General features: G+C 39.5%; 1 protein-coding gene across 1 annotated transcript in view; it reads left to right on the forward strand.

Moving 5' to 3' along the window:
• Positions 1-1049: 1049 nt before the first annotated feature.
• LOC148360625 (phospholipid-transporting ATPase ABCA1-like) overlaps positions 1050-26773 on the forward strand; it is a 101257-nt gene continuing 75533 nt past the window's right edge. The window contains exons 1-6 of the mRNA XM_088341492.1: positions 1050-1215; positions 5304-5399; positions 11239-11332; positions 13248-13389; positions 13521-13639; positions 21346-21467. Coding sequence (XP_088197618.1) covers positions 5334-5399; positions 11239-11332; positions 13248-13389; positions 13521-13639; positions 21346-21467 — 543 coding nt within the window. The 5' untranslated portion in view covers positions 1050-1215; positions 5304-5333. The remainder of the gene's footprint in view (positions 1216-5303; positions 5400-11238; positions 11333-13247; positions 13390-13520; positions 13640-21345; positions 21468-26773) is intronic.

A 26773-nucleotide genomic window follows, 5' to 3' on the forward strand; every position in this document is an offset into this window, starting at 1 on the left:
TGAAGAAAAAGGCAGGAGCAGCTAGCTGTAACGACTAACGACGACCTGCCGCCAAATGGCTAACACGGGTGACTAGAGAAGAAAGCAGTGGGAAAAAAAGTCAACATTCCGTGAATGACAGGATTTGCGACCATCACCTGCAGCGCAGAAGGCAAGTGGCACTGAAGAGAAATTACCTCATGTGTGGTCCCTTCTCAAGGTTTCTTCATTTTCCTCATGTTAAGGTTTTTGAGTTTTTCCTTGCCCTCATGTAGGTTTTAGATCAGGGGATGGCGTAATAATGGTCTGTGGTTTGCAATAATCTGTGGTCTGTGCAGCCCTTTGAGACTCTTTGTGATTAAGGGCTATACAAACAAACATGACATGACATGAAGGCAGAAGCAGCTTGTGGCTGGCCAAAGCCTGCAGTCATATAGCTAAAATGAGTACTAGATAAGGAAACAGTGAGAAAAAGGACCAAAGATGCCAAAATCACGGCACTCAGTGTTGTTGGCTCGCATGGCCAGCTGTGGAAGGCGAGTGACACTGAAGGACTCAATAAGCTAACTATAAGGGCAAGCCATTGCTGACATGAGTGGCTAGAGAAGGAAACACTGGAAAAATAATGGGACTGGGCGACACATCAAAGGCACAACCGTGTTTGGTAAGTAGCATTTGCCTGTTTAAAACACAACAGGGACGAACTAGCTCTGCAAAATTGTTATTTGGATATTTTAATCCGTAGTATTTGAAGATTTTCTTCAGCTCTATGCGTTGCTATAAAATACACACTGGGGCTTTAAAAGCAGGCGCTCCTGTGGAGCTTTGTGATGCGTCTTTTAAATGATTATTTCTGCGTGTGTTTGCAATACAGTCCAACAATTTCTTGTCATTAACATTTCCTATTAATTCTTTCTTTGTATAAAACGCCACGACGAAAATGTGTCGCTGTCCCTTTAAGATATGTTTTGACTGCGCACGTGCGCTCCTTATATGGAAGGGAGGCAGCTCGGGGATGACCGCTAGTTACCTTTGTAGAGCTCCGCATCGAGCAGCCGTATAAAAAGCGACTGGGGGGGTTCGATTCCTGTTTGCATTCAGTCAGGCTCGCTGATGAGAAGTACCGCTACCACGACGTGTTTTTTCCTCTTTTCTTTTATCAAATAATTTAGTTTTAAGCGATTCAAACGCGGCATTAATGAGACGGAATAACGTGAAAGGATTTTCGGGATAAAGGTTGGTGAGTTTGGAATTGTATTCTTCGAAGTATTTTGTAAATATTGCCTGTCTATCGTCGTGTTAGTTTTCTTTTATTCGTTTCTCTTCAAAGTATTTTTTAATGTAAATCATTTTGATCCCTATGTTGTTTTTATTTATTTTTTACGCCGTTATTTTTTGTGTTTATATTGTTATTTCTCTCAGTTTACAAACGTTATTCTGCCACGTCGTTTTGACAAAAGAACATTTGGTTCGTAATATTTCAGTTTTGACGTAAAACGAGTGTTTATTATAATATATATATATATTTGTGTTTTCTTTGTTGTTAGTCTTTGGTGATGTCAGCGTATCCTCTTAAATTGGATTATAGTCAAAAGATCGGAGATCAGCTTCGCAGAGTTCCGGTATAGCGCTTTCAAAATAAATAATGACGTACCTCTTGCTCTTATTGTTTTGTTATTTTTAAGCTTTTAAAAAGTAACTATATTTTAATATATGTTTTATTTTCTGTAAACATTCAACAGATTCTCATAAATTGTCTAGGTGTATTCGATTTTGTTACAAAAGAAACGTTCGACAATGTCGGTTGTGCGTTTTCCGGCGCAGAGCTCGTTCCATTGACGTCAGCAATAAACAGCTTTTTGTGTCAACACAAAGAAGTAGAATGTCCGATAGTAACCTCTTTCTGCAAAACTGCAATTAACGCGTTTATTCGAGCGAACTTCATTAACGGGGGGGCTTTTTGTCTCATATTTGTCATTGTGATATTCATCTCATGCGTCGTTAATTCATTATTGCATAAGCAACGTCTTTTTTAAATCACCTTCTTGTTTTGTTTTACTGTTGTTTTAAATGCATTTAAGAGTTTTTATTGTGATGATTTTATCCATTGCGTGAAGTTTTATGAAGCATTCTTCCTTGTGGTGCAGGGGAGTGGGGGTGATATAACGCGTGAGGTGGGCTTGATGGTAAACAAGCATCAAAATGGAGGAAATGCACCACTAGGGGCGCTGTGGCTCTGCACCATTCTGCATGAAAGCACGTCGATTGAGTTTAAAAATCATATAGATCAGGGGTGTCAAACTCATTTGAACTCGGGGGCCACACGATAGAACAAACTTTCTGTCGGGGGCCGGACTAGTAGATTAAAGAGAAAGAAAAAGAGAGGCAAGAAATAAGAGAAAGAGGGAGGGAAAAGGAGAGAGGGCGGGACAAAGAAAGAAAACAAGGGAGAGAGAGGGAGAGAGCGTGAGAAACACAAGAGGTAAAAAGTCGTGAGAGTGGGGAAAAGAAAGGGAGAGGAAGAAAGAAATCCAAAGAGAAATGGAAAGACAGAAGGAGAGAAAAGAAAACGCGAAGGGTAGGAAGAGAGAAGAAGAAAAGAGAGAAAAGGAAAAAAGGACGTTAGAGCAAAAGAAGTTAAAAAGACACAGAGAGAGAAAGAGACAAAGAGCAACAAAGGAAGAGAAAAAGAGAGACACAGAGAGTGAAAGAGACAGAGAGTGGGAGAAAAGGGGTGGAAGAGAGAGAGAGAAAAAGAGAAAGAGAGAAAAGTGAGAGATAAGTGTCTTTGTTCGAGGCACCTTTCTTTGGCAACATGAAGTTGACATATTTCAACCTTCAGCTCATTGTTCTCTTGCGCTTCTCTGAGTGATGTCTCGCGGGCCAGATTCAATCTCTTAGCGGACCTGATTTGGCCCGCGGGCCGCCCGTTTAACACCTGTGATATAGATAGTATTAAGATTTTATTGTGGTTTGGTTTAATGTTGCAATGTGTGTGTTTATTTTTCCTCTTTCTTTTTAGGTTAAGGTTAGGATCGGTTTTAGGGTTACAGTTAGTGTTGGTGTTAGGATTATAGTCTTTTTTTGGGTTCAGGGGTTAAGGCAGGGGTGTCAAACTCATTATTAACGCGGGGGCCACACGATAGAACAAACATTCTGTCGGGGGCCGGACTAGTAGATTAAAAAGAAAGAGAAAGAAATAAGAGAAAGAGAGAGGGAAAAGGTGAGAGGGCAGGACAAAGAAAGCAAAAAGGGAGAGAGGGAGAAAGCGTGAGAAACACAAGAGGTAAAAAGTCGTGAGAGAGGGGGAAAAGAAAGGGAGAGGAAGAAAGAAATCCAAAGAGAAATGGAAAGACAGAAGGAGAGAAAAGAGAAAAGAAAGTGCGAAGGGTAGGAAGAGAGAAGGAGAAGAGAGAAAAGGAAAAAAGGAGGTTAGAGCAAAATAAGTTAAAAAGACACAGAGAGAGAAAGAGACAAAGAGCAACAAAGGAAGAGAAAAAGAGAGACACAGAGGGTGAAAGAGACAGAGACAGAGAGTGGGAGAAAAGGGGTGGATAAGAGGGAGAGAGAGAGAGAGAGAGAGATAAATAAATACAAGTACAGTGTAATTGTTCGAGGCACCTTTCTTTGGCAACATCAAGTTGACATATTTCAACCTGCAGCTTGTTTTTCTCTTGCGCTTCTCTGAGTGTTGTCTCGCCGGATTCAGTCCCTTAGCGGGCCTAATCTGGCCCGCGGGCCGCCTGTTTGACACCTGTAGATTATGGTTAATGTCAAAGTTAGGGATCAGGGGGTTAGGATTTTGGTTATGGTAAAAGTTAGGGGCAAGGGTTAAGGATGGGGTTAGGTTTGGGGTTGAGGGTTTAGGTTAAGGGTTCAGGGTTAAGGTTAGGGTGTTACAGGTGGGTTTGGGGGTAGGATTATGGTTAATTTTAAAGTAAGGGATTGCGGTCAGGAGGTTAGGATTTTGGTTATGGTTAAAGTTAGGGGTAAGGGTTAAGGTTGTGTTTAAATGTTAGGGGTTAGGTTTGGGGTTAAGGGTTTAGGATTAAGGTTAGGGTGTTACAAATTGGTGTAAGGGTAGGATTATGGTTAATGTTAAAGTTAGGCATTGCGGTCAGGGGGTTAGGATTTTGGTTAGGGGTTAGGGTTAAGGTTGTGTTTAAAGGTTAGGGGTTAGGTTGAGGGTTTAGGTTAAGGGTTAAGGTTAGGGTGTTACAGGTGGGTTTAGGGGTAGGATTATGGTTAATGTTAAAGTTAGGGATTGCGGTCCAGGGGGTTAGGATTCTGGTTATGGTTAAAGTTGGGGGTTAGGGTTAAGGTTGTGTTTAAAGGTTAGGTTAAGGTAAGAGTGTTAAAATTGGTGTTAGTATTTTGGGTTCAGGTTTAGAACAGAGATTAGGGGTTAAGGATTAAGGGGTTAGGGGTGGGGTGATAGGATTAGATTTAGGGTTTTTCTGAGAAAATGTGTATTTTACTGTTCATTGTAGCATTTAGTTAGCAGTGTCAGTTTATAGTTTCTATTCATAATCTGGGCTGTGGCATCGAAAAGACTCATTAGAGAATGCACGGGTACCTAAAAGAGTGTCCCAGTCAATGTCAGGGTTTTGGTAGTCCAGTTGAACTTCATGAGGAGCTAAATTTACTCGATGTAAAATAAAAAAAAAGTGAAATAATTGAATTTTCTTTTATTGTTGCTTGTAATCCAATATGGCAGCTGCTTGTAATCCAATATGGCAGCTGCTTAAATAGTCACGTGACCCGTCATTTTTCTCTATAGATTGACGCAGAAAACACGTGTGAAATCTATAGTTTCTCATTTTTGTCTACTCTACCTAGATATACCTGCTGATTACCTAGATATACCTGCTGGTTTTAATTTCCACTAATTTTACCGAATCAACACATAAGACAATCTTCCCGAGCGTGTTTTGGAAATATTTCGAAAGCAGCACGGACCAAAACCCACGTTTTTTTTTTACAATGTAACCAGCGTGTTTGTACTCAAATCTTGAAATTCCAAGAACTATCTGATAAGGCTGTTTTTTTCCCCAAATATCCAAGCGTACCCCTGCGCCTATGTTTACGCACTCTCCCCGTCCAATCGGAGTCATTTCAGCAAATGGGGTGACCAATCGGGAGATGCGTGGACGTTAAACTTTACTTGGGGGAAAAAAACGAAAGATTTTGCATACCGAATATTTCAAATAGTCTCCGGCAAAGGCTTGTCCTGGTCGGATGGAGTGAAATTTTAGATTGTTTTGTTTTTATCAGAATTGTCAAATATATTTTGGATCATTCCGACTGTTTTTTTGTGTACGCAGTGAGGATCTGGAGCGTGCTCAGTGAGCGTGATGGCAGTCTCCACGCAACTGGGTTTACTGCTTTGGAAGAACTTCACTTATCGGAGAAGACAGACTGTAAGTACACTGACTCTTTTTCTTTTCTTTTTTTTTTCTTTCCTTCTCTAGTCACTCGTGTTAGTCACTTGGCTACAGGCTATGGCGCGACACTATTACTATTATTATTATGGGACAGCATTAGCTCAGGAGGTAGAGCGCTCTTTTTGGGATCAAGTGGTCGCAGGTTCGATTCCCGGCTCCTCCGTGTTCTATGTCGAAGTGTCCTCGGGCAAGACACTGAATCTCTAATGCCCCCAATAAGCATGGCTGACTCCCTATTGGTGTGTGAGTGTGTGTGAATGGGTAAGTGTGAAGCACATTGTAAAGCGCTTTGGGAGGTCTTCATTGACTCGAAAAGCGCTATAGAAATGCAGACCATTTACCATTTATTGTTCGCTGCTTCGTGCAGATAGAATTGTATTAGTTTGTTTCCATTATTTCCTTCTCCAGCCACTCCATTTTAGTCACTTGGCTGAAAGCTATGGCTTGAAACTATTGTTATTGTTCGCTGCTCTAAAGCTTTAATTCACTTTTTAAGGTGTTCTTATGTGCTTTCATTTTTATGTAGGTCGCTAAACAAACAAAAAAAAAGGATAAGAGAGAGCAGGTAAAATAAGCTACTCTTCACCAAGAAAGAAATGTATTTGATTGCTTATCAACAAAGTGTTATTCAAAAAACATATTAATATTGAGTGTTCCAGTTGCAACAAAAGTAACATAAAGCCTTTTTTAAATTCATTGCTCTGCAAAAATTTTTTATTTCAATTGCTATAAAAATCTCGAGATGATTCAGGAAAAATACATAATTATGTATGTGTCAGGACCAGAACAAAGACAGGGACCCACTTGCGTTGCATTTCTCGCAAGTTTATTGGAAGAAAGGGAAAGGGTTGCGCCCATGATCCGGTGATTGCTGGACGGGGGAAGCAGGTCGCTCTGAACGCGTAAGTGGGACTTCCGTGGCGAGCGATGGCGGTGTCGAAAGTGGGGGACGAACTGGTCGATGGCCGGGACGGTAGGGCAGAAACGTAAACGAGTTCAGAAAAAGGGTCGGAGCCGGGAATCAAACGGGAATCGGGACAGGAGTAGACGTGGTCCGGGACAAAAAGAGGTCGAAAGCCGGGACAGGAGAGTAGCCGTGGTCAGGATCAAAAACGGGTCAAACCCCAGGGAGCAAAAAACAGGTGGGAGTCAGGGTCGAAAGGGCTTGTTTAGCATGGGCTGAGGTTCGCAGACGGACTGACAACAGGTGACAGGAAGATGGGGGTTCAAAAGGAGCTGAGGAGCCAATTAGCAGCTGAGGCATTTGGCGTCTCGCATCAGTAATCATGACACTATTGTATTTATGAACAGGGTTGGGTAGGGTTACTTTAACTTGATTACTTTCAATTACTTTTGGATTACTCCAATACCAAATATGCTAATAAAAGACAAAAGAAACTAAATAGGAATAAAATGATGACTTACAACACGTGGTAAACTTTCTCTCCTGGCTTTGATCTCTTTGATCTCTGGCAAAACTAACATAAAATGCAGGGTTGGGTAGGGTTGCTTTAACTGGATTACTTTCAATTAGTTTTGGATTACTCCAATACCAAATATGCTAATAAAAGACAAAAGAAACTAAATATGAATAAAATTATGACTCACAACACGTGGTAAGCCTTCTCTCCTGGCTTTGATCTCTTTGATCTCCGGCAAAACAAACATAATATGCAGGGTTGGGTAGGGTTGCTTTAACGTGATTACTTTCATTTCCTTTTGGATTACTCCAATACCAAATATGCTAATAAAGGAGAAAAGAAACAAAATATGAATAAAATGATGACTCACAACACGCGGTAAGCTTTCTCTCCTGGCTTTGATCTCTTTGATCTCCGGCAAAACTAACAAAATGCAGGGTTGGGTAGGGTTACTTTAACTTGATTACTTTCGATTACTTTTGGATTACTCCAATACCAAATATGCTAATAAAAGACAAAAGAAACTAAATATGAATAAAATGATGACTCACAACACGTGGTAAGCTTTCTCTCCTGGCTTTGATCTCTGGCAAAACTAACATAAAATGCGACAGAAAGAAAATGAAAATAAATCCAAACATCATTTTTGCCATTCCATGTATTCCGTTACTCCCCAAGCCTGCACAAAATGGAGTCATTTTATTCCTATTTAGTTTCTTTTGTCTTTTATTAGCATATTTGGTATTGGAGTAATCCAAAAGTAATTGAAAGTAATCCAGTTAAAGTAACCCTACCCAACCCTGGTTATGAATTTACCGTTTCACCAACAAAAGCTGACTCAATGCCACGGTTTCAACCCCCCCAAGTCATGGTCACGCGCTGACTCAAGTGCTCTTTCTATTCCGAGCGCCCCGTCGTCCACTCACTCATCATTATCTCAATCCACTCGGGCGGTGGGACGGAACACAAAGCCCGCTTCATTTGCATACAATAGTCCTTTGTGGCCCCGTCAGGAGTCCGCTTTTCTTCCCGACAAAGAGATACAGTGCCGCGTCTGAAGCGATAGACCCCCCTCCATGCGGACTTTTCCGCCATATGGAACAGATGGCCAAGAAACCCAGAGTCTTCTAAACCCCGACAGACTCGTCTGCCTATTAGTGACTGACCTGTTTTACTCGACCACGAGGATTAGTGCTGACCATTGCCTCGCAAACACTATTTTGGACTGAAGATTTTGGAGCGTGGTAGGGGGGGTCTCCGACATAGTGCCGGTGGGCGCCTGGCAATGTTCCCTGTAATTTTCCATACGGGTCTGAGCGTGCACACAAAGTCGGTGAGCAACGCTTGAAACAACAGTGAGCAACCGTAATCCCAAGCGTGGCAAGATAATTCATTATCAAACATGTCCAAAACTTGACATCAAGTTACATTTTGCTGATTTTCCGGCAATGCAAAATAATTTGACTCATGTACTGTTGCAAAGGTTGTACGGCCTACAAACCTCGTTTGTTCTTACAATTCTTTCACAAGATATCCATTTCTTTTAATTTCCTGATATATTTTGTTGCATAATATTAACATTTTTGGGAGCTTATTTAGTCGCTTGTAAGATACAGAACTGTACTTAATCACATTCTTTAGTGGAAGTACAATGTTGGCAACAAAATTGACTTGATATAATTGGAAATTATTTGAATGCAACACAAACTTTTCCTTCTTTTTTCCATGTTTTTTTCTACTTTTTTTTAAAATTCCTTTAAAAAAAAGTCTAATTTTGTTTATTTTTTCCAAGCTGTTCCTTTTTTCTTGTTGTTCTCTATTTACTTTTTTCCTATGTTTCTTTCTTTTCTTTTTTCTGGCTTTTTTCTTAATTTTTCCTTCTTTTTTTCTCTTCCTTTTGTTTCTTTTTTTTCTCCGCTTTTCACTACTTTTTTATTTTGGTATTTTTTTCTTTTTTGTTCTATTCCCCCCTTCCTTAAAGTCATTTCGTGCATCATTTTACATCATATTTGGTCTTGTTGGGATGAAAGAAGCAAAAACAACCCGAAGAGCCGTTTAGGACCCGAAAGAGCCGGTTCTTTTTAGTGAGCCGAGCCGAAGAAGCCGGTTCTCGACAAACTCTACTAACTTTACTCAACTTCGTTCTACTTCGACTCGACTTCAAAATACCGCATTTAGGACACAACGTCAGGGGAACCCGTGTATTTTTACCTCCATGCACTGTAACTTTGACTTAAGTCGCTTCTTAATTAGTAATTCTGAGCCCTCATTTTTGTGCGCTGGCTAGATTTTCTTGTGCGCTGAGAATGTGCGAGCAGTGCGCAATTGTGCACGCGCGCAGCTTAGAGGGAACACCGGCGGCTGGTATCCCCCTTAAGACAGGCATGGCAAACTCAGTTCGACTCTGGGGCAGGATCCAGACTTTCATATATTTTGATAGAACTGTCTCAGAGACCTGCTTCCACACGATAGAACAAACATTCTCTCGGGGGCCGGACGATTAAATTAGAGAGAGAGGAAGAAAAAGAGGGGGACAGCAATAAGAGAAAGAGAGGAAGAGAAAAAGGGCGGGTGGGACAAAGAAAGGGATAGAGAGAGAGAGAGAGAGAGAGAGAGAGAGAGAGAGAGAGAGAGAGAGAGAGAGAGAGAAACAAAAGAGAAATAGTGAGAGGGGAGAAGAAAGAGAGAAAGAAAGAAATCAAAAGAGAGAAGGAGAGAAAAGAGAAGGAGAGATAGGAAGATGGCAAAAGTAAAAGGAGAGAGGGAAATAGATAAAAGAGAGAGAAAAGGAAAAGAGAGCAAAAGAGTGTAAAAATACAGAGATACAAAGAGACAAAGACGAACAAAGAAAGAGAAAAACAGAAAGAGAGAGACAGAGAGAGAGAGAGAGAGAGAGCATGAGAATCAAAAGAGATAAAAAGAGAAATAGTGAAAGAGAGGAGAAGAAAGAGAGAAAGAAAGAAATCCAAAGAGAGAAGGAGAGAAAAGAGAAGGAGAGATAGGAAGATGGCAAAAGTAAAAGGAGAGAGGGAAATAGATAAAAGAGAGAGAAAAGGAAAAGAGAGCAAAAGAGGGTAAAAATACAGAGATACAAAGAGACAAAGACGAACAAAGAAAGAGAAAAACAGAAAGAGAGAGACAGAGAGAGAGAGAGAGAGAGAGCATGAGAATCAAAAGAGATAAAAAGAGAAATAGTGAAAGAGAGGAGAAGAAAGAGAGAAAGAAAGAAATCCAAAGAGAGAAGGAGAGAAAAGAGAAGGAGAGATAGGAAGATGGCAAAAGTAAAAGGAGAGAGGGAAATAGATAAAAGAGAGAGAAAAGGAAAAGAGAGCAAAAGAGGGTAAAAATACAGAGATACAAAGAGACAAAGACGAACAAAGAAAGAGAAAAACAGAAAGAGAGAGACAGAGAGAGAGAGAGAGAGCGTGAGAATCAAAAGAGATAAAAAGAGAAATAGTGAAAGAGAGGAGAAGAAAGAGAGAAAGAAAGAAATCCAAAGAGAGAAGGAGAGAAAAGAGAAGGAGAGATAGGAAGATGGCAAAAGTAAAAGGAGAGAGGGAAATAGAAAAAAGAGAGAGAAAAGGAAAAGAGAGCAAAAGAGGGTAAAAATACAGAGATACAAAGAGACAAAGACAAACAAAGAAAGAGAAAAACAGAAAGAGAGACAGAGAGAGAGAGAGAGAGAGAGCATGAGAATCAAAAGAGATAAAAAGAGAAATAGTGAAAGAGAGGAGAAGAAAGAGAGAAAGAAAGAAATCCAAAGAGAGAAGGAGAGAAAAGAGAAGGAGAGATAGGAAGATGGCAAAAGTAAAAGGAGAGAGGGAAATAGATAAAAGAGAGAGAAAAGAGACAAAGACAAACTAACAGAGAGAGAGAGAGAGAGAGAGAGAGGGGGGGATAGATAGTTGTCTCACGGGCAGGATTCAATCCCTTAGCGGGCCTGGTCTGGCCCGCGGGACGCCTGTTTCACACCACTGCTCTAATATGTAAGGGGGCCGGATTCAGTCATCCAACGACCTGTACACCACCCGCATGCCGTATGTTTGACATGCCTGCCCTAAAAACACCTGGACTTGTTTTGAAAAGACCTCACCAGAGATGTGTCATTGTGATTTTCTAGGAATATTGGTGATTTCTAACCGGTATGATAAATTATTGATATGATCAGCGTGTTTAATTACTGGAGCAATTCTTCCAAAATTATCAACGAGTCCGCAGACGCACCATAAGCAGATGTTTTACCGGTCAACAGCGCCCCCTTCCCCCTAGAAAAATGTGCAAAATGGGAATAGTTGCGCTAATCAAGAAGCTCTCAGGTGACCCCAGTCTTGGATAGATAAGGTCTCATGTTTTTCTAACCTCGGCTTAATCATTTCTTCTCTTTTCCTCTTCAGATTCAACTCCTGATTGAGATTATCTGGCCACTCTTCATCTTCTTTATCCTCATCTCAGTCCGGATTCACTATCCGCCGTACGAGCAGCACGAATGTAAGCTCTTAAATTTATTTTTCATCATTTTCTCGATCGTGGATCATTTATGACTTTTTATTTCAGATGCCTGTTTTTTTTTTTTTTTTTTTTTTTGGTCTTCTTGATTTTTGCAAGCTCCGACTCCATGGTTATTATGTTTTTTCTCTTTTAGGGTTTCTGTAGATATCCAGTTCTTCCACATAGCTAATCTATAGTTTCTGAGTAAAATCAATATATGTATGTTCCTTTGCGTGATGTTTGGCATTTGTCAATATTTGCTCAGGTTGTTGAGACATGTGATCGGGGTCTTCGGGGAAATCCCATCACTTGGTTCAATCAGACACGTTGCCATCTTTTTAAAGGGACATCACGCTTAATTTACAGAATAAGGATACTGCTGAAAGTGTGAATTTGCCTATGGGGATGAATAAAGTATCTATTTAGCTATCTGTCTAGACATCTATCTAGACATATAGACATCTACTTATCTATCTATCTATCTATCTATCTATCTATCTATCTATCTATCTATCTAGACATCTATCTAGACATTTATCTAGAGATTTATCTAGAGATTTATCTAGACATCTAACTAGACATCTATCTATCTACACATCCATCTAGACATTTATCTAGAGATTTATCTAGGCATTTATCTAGACATTTATCTAGACATCTAACTAGACATCTATCTATCTATCTATCTACACATCCATTTACACATCTAGACATCTATCTATATAGCTATCTAGCTAGACATCTATCTATCTATCTATCTATCTATCTAGACATCTATCTAGACATTTATCTAGAGATTTATCTAGAGATTTATCTAGACATCTAACTAGACATCTATCTATCTATCTATCTATCTATCTATCTATCTATCTATCTATCTATCTATCTATCTATCTATCTATCTATCTATCTATCTATCTATCTACACATCCATCTAGACATTTATCTAGAGATTTATCTAGGCATTTATCTAGACATTTATCTAGACATCTAACTAGACATCTATCTATCTATCTACACACCCATTTACACATCTAGACATCTATCTATATAGCTATCTAGCTAGACATCTATCTATCTAGACATCTATCTAGACATTTATCTAGAGATTTATCTAGACATCTAACTAGACATCTAACTAGACATCTATCTATCTACACATCCATCTAGACATTTATCTAGAGATTTATCTAGGCATTTATCTAGACATTTATCTAGACATCTAACTAGACATCTATCTATCTATCTATACATCCATTTACACATCTAGACATCTATCTATATAGCTATCTAGCTAGACATCTATCTATCTATCTATCTATCTATCTATCTAGACATCTATCTAGACATTTATCTAGAGATTTATCTAGACATCTAACTAGACATCTATCTATCTATCTATCTATCTATCTATCTATCTATCTACACATCTATCTACACATCCATCTAGACATTTATCTAGAGATTTATCTAGGCATTTATCTAGACATTTATCTAGACATTTATCTAGACATCTAACTAGACATCTATCTATCTATCTACACATCCATTTACACATCTAGACATCTATCTATATAGCTATCTAGCTAGACATCTATCTATCTATCTATCTATCTATCTATCTATCTATCTATCTATCTATCTATCTATCTATCTATCTATCTATCTATCTATCTATCTATCTATCTATCTATCTATCTATCTATCTATCTATCTATCTAGACATCTATCTATCTATCTATCTATCAATCTAGACATCTATCTATCTATATAGACATCTGTCTAGATTAGAAATCTAGCCAATCAGTATACTAACCCTCTATGTTTAAAAAATAAATCCTTTTTAGCTAAACGAGTGAAAATATTCTCACTGAGACGAAATTTGCCGCAAATAAATCACGTCTTTTTTGGCCAGGTCATTTCCCGAACAAAGCCATGCCTTCGGCCGGCACGCTTCCCTGGGTGCAGGGAATCGTCTGCAACGCCAACAACCCTTGCTTCCGGAACCCAACCCCCGGAGAGAGTCCCGGCGTGGTGGGCAACTTCAACGACTCCATGTAAGTCACGGGAAGACATTTTTTTTTTTTTAGACTGGGCAGAGAGCGGGTGATGATTTTGTGGGTTGTGTTGATGATTTCCAAATGTAATGATGTAATATTTTTCTGCTTTTTCCCTCTCTTGTTTTCAGACTCTCAAGACTGTTTCTGGACGCCAAGAAGATCTTGTTGTACACCCAAAACGATAAAAGCTACGAAGGCTACCGAGGACTGTTGAGAGCACTACACAAAATGCAGAAGAACACTCCCCGTAAGTTTTTTATACTATCTGTTCTCTCTTTTAGCTTCGAAGGGAATGTAACGTGACCAATGCATAATCAAATTCATCACGTTAAAATATTCTACTTCCTGACGCCATCTTCTGGCTGAAATCGTCATTGCAGTGTCCGTCTAGCTCCTTATGTTGCCCGAGCAAGTATGTGACATTCTTAAACACTCTCCAACAAACTCTTCTTTTTTCATTTTTTTGTGGGTTTGGGTTGGCGTTTGGACTGCATTTGAACCAGTCCTTGTCAGGACCAGAACGGAAACAGGACCCAATTGCGTTACGTTTCTCACAAGTTTTATTAAAGGAAAGATAAGATAAAGGGCTGCGCCCACGATCTTGTGTTCGCTAGGCGCGGGAGGCAAGTTGCTCTGAACGTGGAAGTGGATCTTCCGTGGCGAGCGGTGTCAGGAACGGAAAACGGGTCAGTAGCCGGGACAGGAGAGCAAAACGTGGTCGGGAACGAGTCGTAAGCCAGGACAGGAGGTCAGGATCAAGAACGGGTTGAAGCCGGGGACAGACGGGAGCAAAAAAACAGGTTGGAGTCAGGGTCGAAAAAGGCTTGCCTAGTGTTAACTGAGGTTCGCAGACGGACTGACAACAGGGGACGGATAGGGGTGGGTTTAAATAGGAACAGGGAGCCAATCAGAGTCCGAAGCAGTTGGCGACAAAGGAGCGGGCATAGGTAAATCATGACACTAATTAGTACTGTATAAAAGACTTAAAATACAAGAGTGAAAGAGGGGGAAAGAAAGAGAGAGAAATAAAGAAATCCAAGGAGAGATAGAAAGAAGGTGAAAGCAAAAAAAGAGATGGAGAGAGAGTTAGAGAGAGAGAGATATGTGGGACAAAGAAAGAGAGAAAGGGAGGAAGAGAGAGAGAAATGGAGAATTAGAGAGAGAAAAGACTGAGAGAGAAAAGACAGACAGAGAGAAAACGTGAGAAACAAAAGAGATAAAGAGAGAAAGAGTGAAAGCGGGGGAAAAAAAGAGAAATAAAGAAATCCAAGGAGAGATAGAAATGAAAGGAAAAAGGGAAGAGAGAGCAAAAGAAGGTAAAAAGACACAGCAGAAGAAAGAGATTAAGAGGAACAAAGAAAGAGAAAAAGAGAGACAGGGAGAGTGAAAGAGAGACAGAGAATGAGAGAGAGAGAGACATATGTGGGACAGAGAAAGAGAGAAAGGGAGGAAGAGAGAGAAAAGACCTAGAGAGAAAAGACAGAGACAGAGAGAGAACGTGAGAAACCAAAGAGATAAAAAGAGAAAGAGTGAAAGAGGGGGAAAGAAAGAGAGAGAAATAAAGAAATCCAAGGAGAGATAGAAAGAAGGTGAAAGCAAAAAAAGAGAGGGAGAGAGAGTTAGAGAGAGAGAGATATGTGGGACAAAGAAAGAGAGAAAGGGAGGAAGAGAGAGAGAAATGGAGAATTAGAGAGAGAAAAGACTGAGAGAGAAAAGACAGAGACAGAGAGAAAACGTGAGAAACCAAAGAGATAAAAAGAGAAAGAGTGAAAGAGGGGGAAAGAAAGAGAGAGAAATAAAGAAATCCAAGGAGGGATAGAAAGAAGGTGACAGCAAAAAGAGAGAGAGAAAAAGAGAATAGAAAGAAAAGGAAGAGAGAGAAAAAGAAGGTAAAAAGACACATGGAAAGAAAGAGATAAAGAGGAACAAAGAAAGAGAAAAAGAGAGACAGGGAGAGTGAAAGAGAGGGACAGAGAATGAGAGAGAGAGAGAGAGAGAGAGAGGGAGAGAGAGAAAGAAAGAGAGAGAGAGAGAGAGGAAATAGAAAGAAAAGGAAAAAAGGAAGAGAGAGCAAAAAAAGGAAAAAAGACACAGAGAAAGAAAGAGATTAAGAGGAACACAGAAAGAGATACAGGGAGAGTGAGAGAGAGAGAGAGAGAGAGAGAGAGAGAGAGAGAGAGAGAGAGAGAGAGAGAGAGAGAGACAGATGTGGGACAAAGAAAGGGAGGAAGAGAGAGAGAGAAATAGAGAACAATAGAGAGAGAAGAGACCTAGAGAGAAAAGACAGAGAGAGAACGTGAGAAACAAAAGAGATAGAAAGAGAAAGAGTGAAAGAGAGGGAAAGAAAGAGAGAGAAAAAAGAAATCCAAAGAAAAATAGAAAGAGGGAAGGAGAGACATAAAGAAGGTGAAAGCAAAAAAGAGAGCGAGAGAGAAAGAAATCAAATAGAAAGAACTTACTTGACTAAAAAGGATAAAGGAACAAACACCAGTTTAACTCCACTGAGCTTTTTTCTTATCTTGGAGGCAAATAGGGGGGCCGGGTTTGCAACCCCCCGGGGCCCCCCGGGTGTTGCCTGCCTTGAGCTGACGTGCCAGTGTCGGAAATACTGACAATTTCTGGGCGTCATCGAGGCGCCCATCTGCACGTTGACATGAAGGTTTTACCCCCCTGTCAAACACATTTTGGGGGGATAAACAAAGTAAAATGGCTGTATTTATCGGCCGTGGGTCCCTAAATTGGCAGCGATGCTAAAGATAGAAGCAAAAACATGATCACCATAGAACTGAAGCCTTAGATTATTAAGAAACACACAAAAAAAGCGTTGCTTAATTGCATGGCCGTAACCAAGCCTCGATGAGGACTATTCATCGAAATATGGAGGCGATTAAAGGCCGCCATTTTGCTGCCAAAGATACCCCTTAAAAACAGACTTTTTCCTTTTCCTTTTTTGTTTTTTCTGGGTGTTTTTTTTCTTGTTTTTTTCTTTGCTTTTCTTTTCCTTTCTCTTCCTTCGTTTTTCTTTCATTTTCTTTTTCCTTTTTCCTTTCTTTACTCTTTTCCTTTCTCTTCTTTTGTTTTTCTTTCATTTTCTTTTTCCTTTCTTTACTCTTTTCCTTTCTCTTCTTTCGTTTTTCTTTCATTTTCTTTTTCCTTTCTTTACTCTTTTCCTTTCTCTTCTTTCGTTTTTCTTTCATTTTCTTTTTCCTATTTCCTTTCTTTACTCTTTTCATTTCTCTTCTTTCGTTTTTCTTTCATTTTCTTTTTCTTTTCTTTACTCTTTTCCTTTCTCTTCTTTCGTTTTTCTTTCATTTTCTTTTTCCTATTTCCTTTCTTTACTCTTTTCATTTCTCTTCTTTCGTTTTTCTTTCATTTTCTTTTTCCTATTTCCTTTCTTTACTCTTTTCATTTCTCTTCTTTCGTTTTTCTTTCATTTTCTTTTTCCTTTTTCCTTTCTTTACTCTTTTCCTTTCTCTTTCATTTTCTTTCATTTCCTTTCTCCTTTTTCCTTTCTTTACTCTTTTCCTTTCTCTTCTTTCGTTTTTCTTTTATTTTCTTTTTCCTTTTTCCTTTCTTTACTCTTTTCCTTTCTCTTCTTTCGTTTTTCTTTTATTTTCTTTTTCCTTTTTCCTTTCTTTACTCTTTTCCTTTCTCTTTCGTTTTTCTTTCATTTTCTTTTTCCTTTTTCCTTTCTTTATTCTTTTCCTTTCTCTTTCGTTTTTCTTTTATTTTCTTTTTCCTTTTTCCTTTCTTTACTCTTTTCCTTTCTCTTCTTTCGTTTTTCTTTTATTTTCTTTTTCCTTTTTCCTTTCTTTACTCTTTTCCTTTCTCTTCTTTCGTTTTTCTTTTATTTTCTTTTTCCTTTTTCCTTTCTTTATTCTTTTCCTTTCTCTTTCGTTTTCTTTCATTTCCTTTTTCCTTTTTCCTTTCTTTACTCTTTTCCTTTCTCTTCTTTCGTTTTTCTTTTATTTTCTTTTTCCTTTTTCCTTTCTTTACTCTTTTCCTTTCTCTTCTTTCGTTTTTCTTTTATTTTCTTTTTCCTTTTTCCTTTCTTTACTCTTTTCCTTTCTCTTTCGTTTTTCTTTCATTTTCTTTTTCCTTTTTCCTTTCTTTATTCTTTTCCTTTCTCTTTCGTTTTTCTTTTATTTTCTTTTTCCTTTTTCCTTTCTTTACTCTTTTCCTTTCTCTTCTTTCGTTTTTCTTTTATTTTCTTTTTCCTTTTTCCTTTCTTTACTCTTTTCCTTTCTCTTCTTTCGTTTTTCTTTTATTTTCTTTTTCCTTTTTCCTTTCTTTATTCTTTTCCTTTCTCTTTCGTTTTCTTTCATTTCCTTTTTCCTTTTTCCTTTCTTTACTCTTTTCCTTTCTCTTCTTTCGTTTTTCTTTTATTTTCTTTTTCCTTTTTCCTTTCTTTACTCTTTTCCTTTCTCTTCTTTCGTTTTTCTTTCATTCTCCTCTGCAAGGTATGGCCATCTTAAGCTTCACTTCTGCTTGTGGTATAAAAACACACTGTCACTTTAATGACCTCAATCGACACAACCGAGTTGGCCGCGTCCTCTGTGGCTTCCATGGCTTTTCTTTGCTCCCGGGACGGAGTTTAGAGCCTATTAGCGCTCCGCCGAGGTTCGCCTAAGAGAATTGGGACATCCCCTAGACACAGAGAGGAAGGAAGCTTTTTTGCAGGGTGCAGAGCAGGGGTGTGAAACCGGCGGCCCGCGGGCCGGATTCAAGGCCTTTGGGACAATGCTGAGGGAAGCGCAAGAGAAAAACGAGCTGCAGGTTGAAATATGTCCACCAAACTTTGGTGCCTCTCTCAAAGACGCTGTAGTTGTAATTCTTTCTCTCTCATTTTCCTCCCTTTTTCTCCTACTCTCTTAAATCTCTCTCTTTCACTCCCCGTGTCTCTCTTTTTTCTTGCTTTGTTAATCTTTGTCTCTTTCTTTCTGTGTGTCTTTTTACCTTCTTTTACTCTCTCTTCCTTTTTTCCCTTTTTTCTCCCTTTTATCTTTCTCTCTCTCTTTTGCTTCCCCCTTCCTTCTTTCTCTCCTTCTCTTTTCTCTCCTTCTCTCTTTCTATTTCTCGTTGGATTTCTTTATTTCTCTTTCTTTTCCACTCTCTCACTATTTCTCTTTTTATCTCTTTGGTTTCTCACATTCTCTCTCTCTCTCTCTCTCTTCCCTTTATCTCCCACTCCCTCTATCTCTCTTTCACTCTCTCTCTCTCTTTTTTCTTGCTTTGTTACTCTTTGTCTTTTTCTCTTTTCGTCTCTTTTTACATTCTTTTGCTCTTTTTCCTTTTTCTCTCTCTTTTCTCTCTTTCTATCTCTCTTTTCTCTTTTCTCTTCTCCCCCCTTCTCCCTTCCCCCCTTTCTCTTTTCTCTCCTTCTCTCTTTCTATTTCTCTTTGGATTTCTTTCTTTCTCTCTCTTTCTTTTCCACTCTCTCACTATTTCTCTTATTATTCTCACATTTTCTCTCTCTCTCTTCCTCCCTTTATCTCCCACTCTCTATCGCTCTCTTTCACTCTTTCTCTCTTTTTTTCTTTGTTACTCTTTGTCTCTTTCTCTCTGTGTGTCTTTTTACCTTATTTTGCTCTCTCTTCCTTTTTACCCTCTTCTCTCTTTTCTCTCCTTCTATCTCTCTTTTGCTTTTGCCTTCTTTCTATCCCTCCTTCTCTTTTCTCTCCTTCTCTCTTTCTATTTCTCTTTGGATTTCTTTCTTTCTCTCTCTCTCTTTGCCCCCACTATTTCTCTTTTTATCTCTTTACTTTCCCTCATTCTCTCCCTCTTTTCCCCCCTTTCTCTCTTTCCTTGTCCCACACTCTCTTTTTCTCTCCCTCTCTTTCTATTATTCCTTTCTCTCTTTTTTTCTTCCTCCTCAATCGACGAGTCCGGCCCCCGAGAGAATATTTTTTCTATCGCGTGGCCCCCGAGTTCAAATGAGTTTGACACCCCCAACGTCGAGTTAAGGGGAATGAACTCGAGTAACCTTTAGCAAAGGAGGGCGAGCGTGCAAGTCATCTTGGCTTGAAGTGAGTCAGCCAATAAAATCCTTGGAATTCACAAAACAGGTTATGGAAGCATGGAGGTCATGTTTGATTAGAGCTAGGGATTATGGGTATTTTAAGAATTGAATATGCAGCAAATGCTTTTAGGCATTTCTTATTTCCATATAAACAGGGTTGGGTAGGGTTACTTTAACTGGATTACTTTCAATGACTTTTGGATTACTCCAATACCAAATATGCTAATAAAAGACAAAAGAAACTAAATATGAATAAAATGACTACATTTTGTGCAGGCTTGGGGAGTAACAGAATACATGGAACGGCAAAAATGATGTTGGCAAGCTGTTTGGATTTATTTTCATTTTCTTTCTGTCTGTCGCATTTTATCTTCGTTTTCCCGGAGATCAAAGAGATCAAAGCCAGGAGAGAAAGCTTACCACGTGTTGAGAGTCATAATTGTATTCATATTTAGTTTCTTTTGTCTTTTATTAGCATATTTGGTATTGGAGTAATCAGAAAAGTAATTGAAAGTAATCCAGTTAAAGTAACCCTACCCAACCCTGCATTTTATCTTCGTTTTGCTGGAGATCAAAGAGATCAAAGCCAGGAGAGAAAGCTTACCACGTGTTGTAAGTCATCATTTTATTCATATTTAGTTTCTTTTGTCTTATATTAGCATATTTGGTATTGGAGTAATCCAAAAGTCATTGAAAGTAATCCAGTTAAAGTAACCCTACCCAACCCTGCATTTTATGTTCGTTTTGCCGGAGATCAAAGAGATCAAAGCCAGGAGAGAAAGCTTACCACGTGTTGTAAGTCATCATTTGATTCATATTTAGTTTCTTTTGTCTTATATTAGCATATTTGGTGTTGGAGTCATCCAAAAGTAATTGAAAGTAATCCAGTTCAAGTAACTCTACCCAACCCTGCATTTTGTTAGTTTTGCCGGAGATCAAAGAGATCAAAGCCAGGAGAGAAAGCTTACCACGTGTTGTGAGTCATCATTTTATTCATATTTAGTTTCTTTTGTTTTTTATTAGCATATTTGGTAATGGAATAATCCAAAAGTAGTTGAAAGTAATCCAGTTAAAGTAACCCTACCCAACCCTGCATATAAATTCCGTCGTGAAATAAAAAAGCTGGTTTAGTGCCTGGACAATGTGGGATTGACCTTCGAAGTTAATCACATTTTTAAAAATGTTTTTGTTTAAATACAATTTTAAAATTGTGAGTAATATTAGTCACATTCAAAACTAGAACTAGTAAAGTTAGTAGCATTTTTGGGGTATCTTTAAAATGTTATTTAAGGTATTATCAATTCAGTATTTTTTGTTTTTTTTTACCTTAATTTATTTGTTTATTTATCATGAACCAGAACAGGATCAGGACCCAAACGCGTGACGTTCTCACACAAGCCTTTTATTTGACGGGAAATGGGGGAGTCATGCACATCAGACAGCGGTCTGGCGTGGAAAGTCAGGAAGCCAGAGACCGACGAGAGCGATTCCAATTGCCAGAGTTGATATCGGACAGACGGGGTCGATACCGGACAGGACGGCAGAGACAGGATTGATATTGAAACAGGATATTGAAAAATAAACAGGACAAACTAGGCGGGAACGAAAACTGGAGAAGATGATGAACAGGACAAAACTAGACGGAAACGAAACTGGAAACCGAAATTAAACAGGACAAAATAAACGGGAACAATACTGGACAGGAAATACCAACAGGAAACAGGGCCGAGTCAGAACCCATGTCTTGCGGGGCAGAGGTTCATTGACGGGCTGACAAAAGGAGAGTGAGAGCGCAGAGCTTAAATAGACGGAAAGCCAATCCGTCAACGAGCCGCAGCTGGCGCCACACGGGCGGGACCAATTGGGCGCCATGGCAACCGCGACAGTATCGGTAAATGTTGAATTTGTATTATGTCTTTGTGCGTTTTCCTCAGGTTTCAAGCTGAAGGACTTCCTCCGGGACAACGAAACGCTTTCCCACTTTTTGCACCGCAACGCCTCCCTCCCTCGCCACGCCTTGAAGCAGATCGTGGAAGCCGACGTCAATCTGGAAAAGGTAGATGGTTTAGTTTTCGAACCCAAACCAAGGAGAAGGTCATCAACCCCCAACCTCGTGCATCCATCCCGCGACCTTGACTCGCTGGAGGGCGTTAAGCTCTGAACAGCAGAAAAAAAATGCCCATCGGGGTTGGTGCATTCCCTTTTCTGGCACCCTTCCCCCTTGGTTCCTCACGTGCAGGGCTCGGTGATGTGGGTGGGTCTTAGCTCCGCCCCCTCCGTCGCCTGCATCTCAATGGATCGCTCGGCTTCCCGTAAAATGGCAAGGTCGATACGCGAGGAGAATATCAAATGGAGATGGCTCCTCACATAATTACCGTGCCTGTTTACGGTCGATAGAACTACTCGATTTCCCAGACTATAATATGGCCTTTCTTTGGATTTAGATGTTTTACAGCCCCTCTTTACGGCATTCCCCCACTATACGTCATCGACCGCAAAATCAATTAATAATCATATTTATTTTTTCAAATTTAAAAGATTTCAATACATTTCATTGTACAGTGGACCCCCGGGATACGGCGTCCTCGCCTTAAGACACTTTCATTTTATGGTGTGGAATAAGATGTTTTTTCAGCCCCTCTTTACGGCATTACCCCACTATACGTCATCGACCGCAAAATCAATTAATAATCATATTTATTTTTTCAAATTTAAAAGATTTCAATACATTTCATTGTACAGTGGACCCCCGGGATACAGCGTCCTCGCCTTAAGACACTTTCATTTTACGGCGTGGAATAAGATGTTTTTTCAGCCCCTCTTTACGACATTCCCCCACTATATGTCATCAACAGCAAAATCAATTAATAATCATATTTATTTTTTCTAATTCAAATACATTTCATTGTACAGTGGACCCCCGGGATACGGCGTCCCCGCCTTACGACGCTTTCATTTTGCGGTGTGGAATAAGATGTTTTTTCAGCCCCTCTTTACGGCATTACCCCACTATACGTCATCGACCGCAAAATCAATTAATAATCATATTTATTTTTTCAAATTTAAAAGATTTCAATACATTTCATTGTACAGTGGACCCCCGGGATACGGCGTCCTCGCCTTAAGACACTTTCATTTTATGGTGTGGAATAAGATGTTTTTTCAGCCCCTCTTTACGGCATTACCCCACTATACGTCATCGACCGCAAAATCAATTAATAATCATATTTATTTTTTCAAATTTAAAAGATTTCAATACATTTCATTGTACAGTGGACCCCCGGGATACAGCGTCCTCGCCTTAAGACACTTTCATTTTACGGCGTGGAATAAGATGTTTTTTCAGCCCCTCTTTACGACATTCCCCCACTATATGTCATCAACAGCAAAATCAATTAATAATCATATTTATTTTTTCTAATTCAAATACATTTCATTGTACAGTGGACCCCCGGGATACGGCGTCCCCGCCTTACGACGCTTTCATTTTGCGGTGTGGAATAAGATGTTTTTTCAGCCCCTCTTTACGGCATTACCCCACTATACGTCATCGACCGCAAAATCAATTAATAATCATATTTATTTTTTCAAATTTAAAAGATTTCAATACATTTCATTGTACAGTGGACCCCCGGGATACGGCGTCCTCGCCTTAAGACACTTTCATTTTATGGTGTGGAATAAGATGTTTTTTCAGCCCCTCTTTACGGCATTACCCCACTATACGTCATCGACCGCAAAATCAATTAATAATCATATTTATTTTTTCAAATTTAAAAGATTTCAATACATTTCATTGTACAGTGGACCCCCGGGATACAGCGTCCTCGCCTTAAGACACTTTCATTTTACGGCGTGGAATAAGATGTTTTTTCAGCCCCTCTTTACGACATTCCCCCACTATATGTCATCAACAGCAAAATCAATTAATAATCATATTTATTTTTTCTAATTCAAATACATTTCATTGTACAGTGGACCCCCGGGATACGGCGTCCCCGCCTTACGACGCTTTCATTTTGCGGTGTGGAATAAGATGTTTTTTCAGCCCCTCTTTACGGCATTACCCCACTATACGTCATCGACCGCAAAATCAATTAATAATCATATTTATTTTTTCAAATTTAAAAGATTTCAATACATTTCATTGTACAGTGGACCCCCGGGATACGGCGTCCTCGCCTTAAGACACTTTCATTTTATGGTGTGGAATAAGATGTTTTTTCAGCCCCTCTTTACGGCATTACCCCACTATACGTCATCGACCGCAAAATCAATTAATAATCATATTTATTTTTTCAAATTTAAAAGATTTCAATACATTTCATTGTACAGTGGACCCCCGGGATACAGCGTCCTCGCCTTAAGACACTTTCATTTTACGGCGTGGAATAAGATGTTTTTTCAGCCCCTCTTTACGACATTCCCCCACTATATGTCATCAACAGCAAAATCAATTAATAATCATATTTATTTTTTCTAATTCAAATACATTTCATTGTACAGTGGACCCCCGGGATACGGCGTCCCCGCCTTACGACGCTTTCATTTTGCGGTGTGGAATAAGATGTTTTTTCAGCCCCTCTTTACGGCATTACCCCACTATACGTCATCGACCGCAAAATCAATTAATAATCATATTTATTTTTTCTAATTCAAATACATTTCATTGTACAGTGGACCCCCGGGATACGGCGTCCCCGCCTTACGACGCTTTCATTTTGCGGTGTGGAATAAGATGTTTTTTCAGCCCCTCTTTACGGCATTACCCCACTATACGTCATCGACCGCAAAATCAATTAATAATCATCTTTATTTTTTCAAATTTAAAAGATTTCAATACATTTCATTGTACAGTGGACCCCCGGGATACGGCGTCCCCGCCTTACGACGCTTTCATTTTGCGGTGTGGAATAAGATGTTTTTTCAGCCCCTCTTTACGGCATTCCCCCACTATACGTCATCGACCGCAAAATCAATTAATAATCATATTTATTTTTTCTAATTCAAATACATTTCATTGTACAGTGGACCCCCGGGATACGGCGTCCCCGCCTTACGACGCTTTCATTTTGCGGTGTGGAATAAGATGTTTTTTCAGCCCCTCTTTACGGCATTACCCCACTATACGTCATCGACCGCAAAATCAATTAATAATCATATTTATTTTTTCAAATTTAAAAGATTTCAATACATTTCATTGTACAGTGGACCCCCGGGATACGGCGTCCTCGCCTTAAGACACTTTCATTTTACGGTGTGGAATAAGATGTTTTTTCAGCCCCTCTTTACGGCATTCCCCCACTATACGTCATCAACGGCAAAATCAATTAATAATCATATTAATTTTTTCTAAATAATTCAAAAATTTCAATACATTTCATTGTACAGTGGACCATAGAATGAAAGTGTCATAAGGCGGGGACGCTGTATCCCGGGGGTCCACTGTAAAATGAAATCTATTGATATTTTTTTTAATTAGACTAAATAAATCTGATTCCCCTCATAATAATCATATATTTTTTTCTAATTAATTAAAAAAATATCAATACATTTCATTTTACAGTGGACCCCCGGGATACGGCGTCCCCGCCTTAAGACACTTTCATTTTACGGCGTGGAATAAGATTTTTTTTCAGCCCCTCTTTACGGCATTTTCTCTACTATCCTGTACGTCATCAACGACAAATTATTTTGCGTATGTAGAAATACTTCTCTAAGACTGTCTGCTATTGGTCGATGCCATTTATGACGCTGATCTGCTATTGGTTTGCCACACACCGTCATGAAAATGCTGATATGTTATTGGGTGAACTACTTCCCACAATGCCTTTCCCTCTCTTCATTCAGTTCTGAATCCTGGGTGACACATTGGTATTGGATGAACTACTTTCCACAATACCTTTCCCTTTCGTCATTCAGTTCAGAATCCTGGGTGACAGATTGGTTCAACTATAAGAATAAGAATAATGATGATAATAATAACAATAATAATACGTTTTATTTCAAAGCGCCTTTGAGGACACAGAACATAAAACAAATAAAACAAGAATAAAACAAACAAGCAATAAATACAAAAATATAAACAAAGTACAGTTAAAAAGGGTAAGGGTATGGGTCCCCAGTCACGCAGTGATGCTAAAGAGAGAAGCAAAAACATGATAACTGATGAAACGGAGTTTGAGAGGAGAAAATATGAAATATGAGGAAGGCACATGGACCTTTGCCCTTGCTAGTAAACATGGCTGTAACCAATCAAGCTTTGACTAGCTATGGGACTAGCAGGGATGCAAAAGGGAGAAAGAAAACATAGTAACCATGGAAACAAAGATTGTGATGATACAGGAGTATGAAGAAGGTACACGAATAGCTACCTTTGCTAAATTGCATAGCCATAACCAATCAAAAATCTGGACAATTATTAAAAAGGCTGTGGAGGTTGTCAGCAGTATCAAGTTCCTAGGGGTGCACATCACAAACAAACTCACCTGGTCCGTGAACACTGCATCTCTGGTTAAGAGGGCACAGCAGCGCCTGTACTTCCTGCGGAGGATGAGGAGAGCCCACCTGCCCCCACCATCCCTCATCACATTCTACAGGGGCACCATAGAGAGTATCCTGACCAGCTGTATCTCTGTGTGGTGTGGAGGCTGCAGCGCTACCGACTGGGGTAGTGTGAGGAGGGTAACGAGGACAGCGGAGAAAATAATCGGGACTACACTTCCCTCCATTCAGGACATTGGCCAGAAGCGCTGCTTATCCCATGCTAAGAACATTACCGGGGACCCCTCTCACCCCCATCATGGACTATTCACTCTGCTAGCCTCTGGGAAGAGGTACTGCAGTGTGCGGTGCAGGACCACCAGGCTCCGCAATAGTCTAGTCCCCCTGGCCATTAGACTGTTAAATGGTCAATCTAACATATAGTTAACTTAAATCTAAACGGCTGCTAATTTGACTTTTGCACTAGTGGCAGTTTTTTTATAGCTTGCCACTCCTTGCACATTTGATCTCTGCACTATTGTTACTTACAGTGTTATTACTACAGTGTTATTGTTTACAATATAATGGTACTGTGTACCTGACTTGTTAACCTGACTGCCCATCTTGCACATCTGGTTAGCGTCTCTTCTTGCACTATCGGCACTATGGTAAATAACACAATACAGCTTTATTATATCTGTACACTGAAGGACACTGAGGGAAACTGTGGGAGTCAGATCCATCGACATTTCGTTCTGTATACACGTGTACTAGAATGACAATAAAGTAGATCTGAATCTGAATCTGAATCTGAATCTGAAAAATAAGGAGGTGAAAAAACAAGGAGATCATCTAAGAGTGTAATCCACCTTCCCTGTC

Source organism: Urocampus carinirostris, chromosome 8 (genome assembly GCF_059441175.1).
Source record: "Urocampus carinirostris isolate Australia breed hairy pipefish chromosome 8, RoL_Ucar_1.0, whole genome shotgun sequence".
NCBI lineage: Eukaryota > Metazoa > Chordata > Actinopteri > Syngnathiformes > Syngnathidae > Urocampus > Urocampus carinirostris.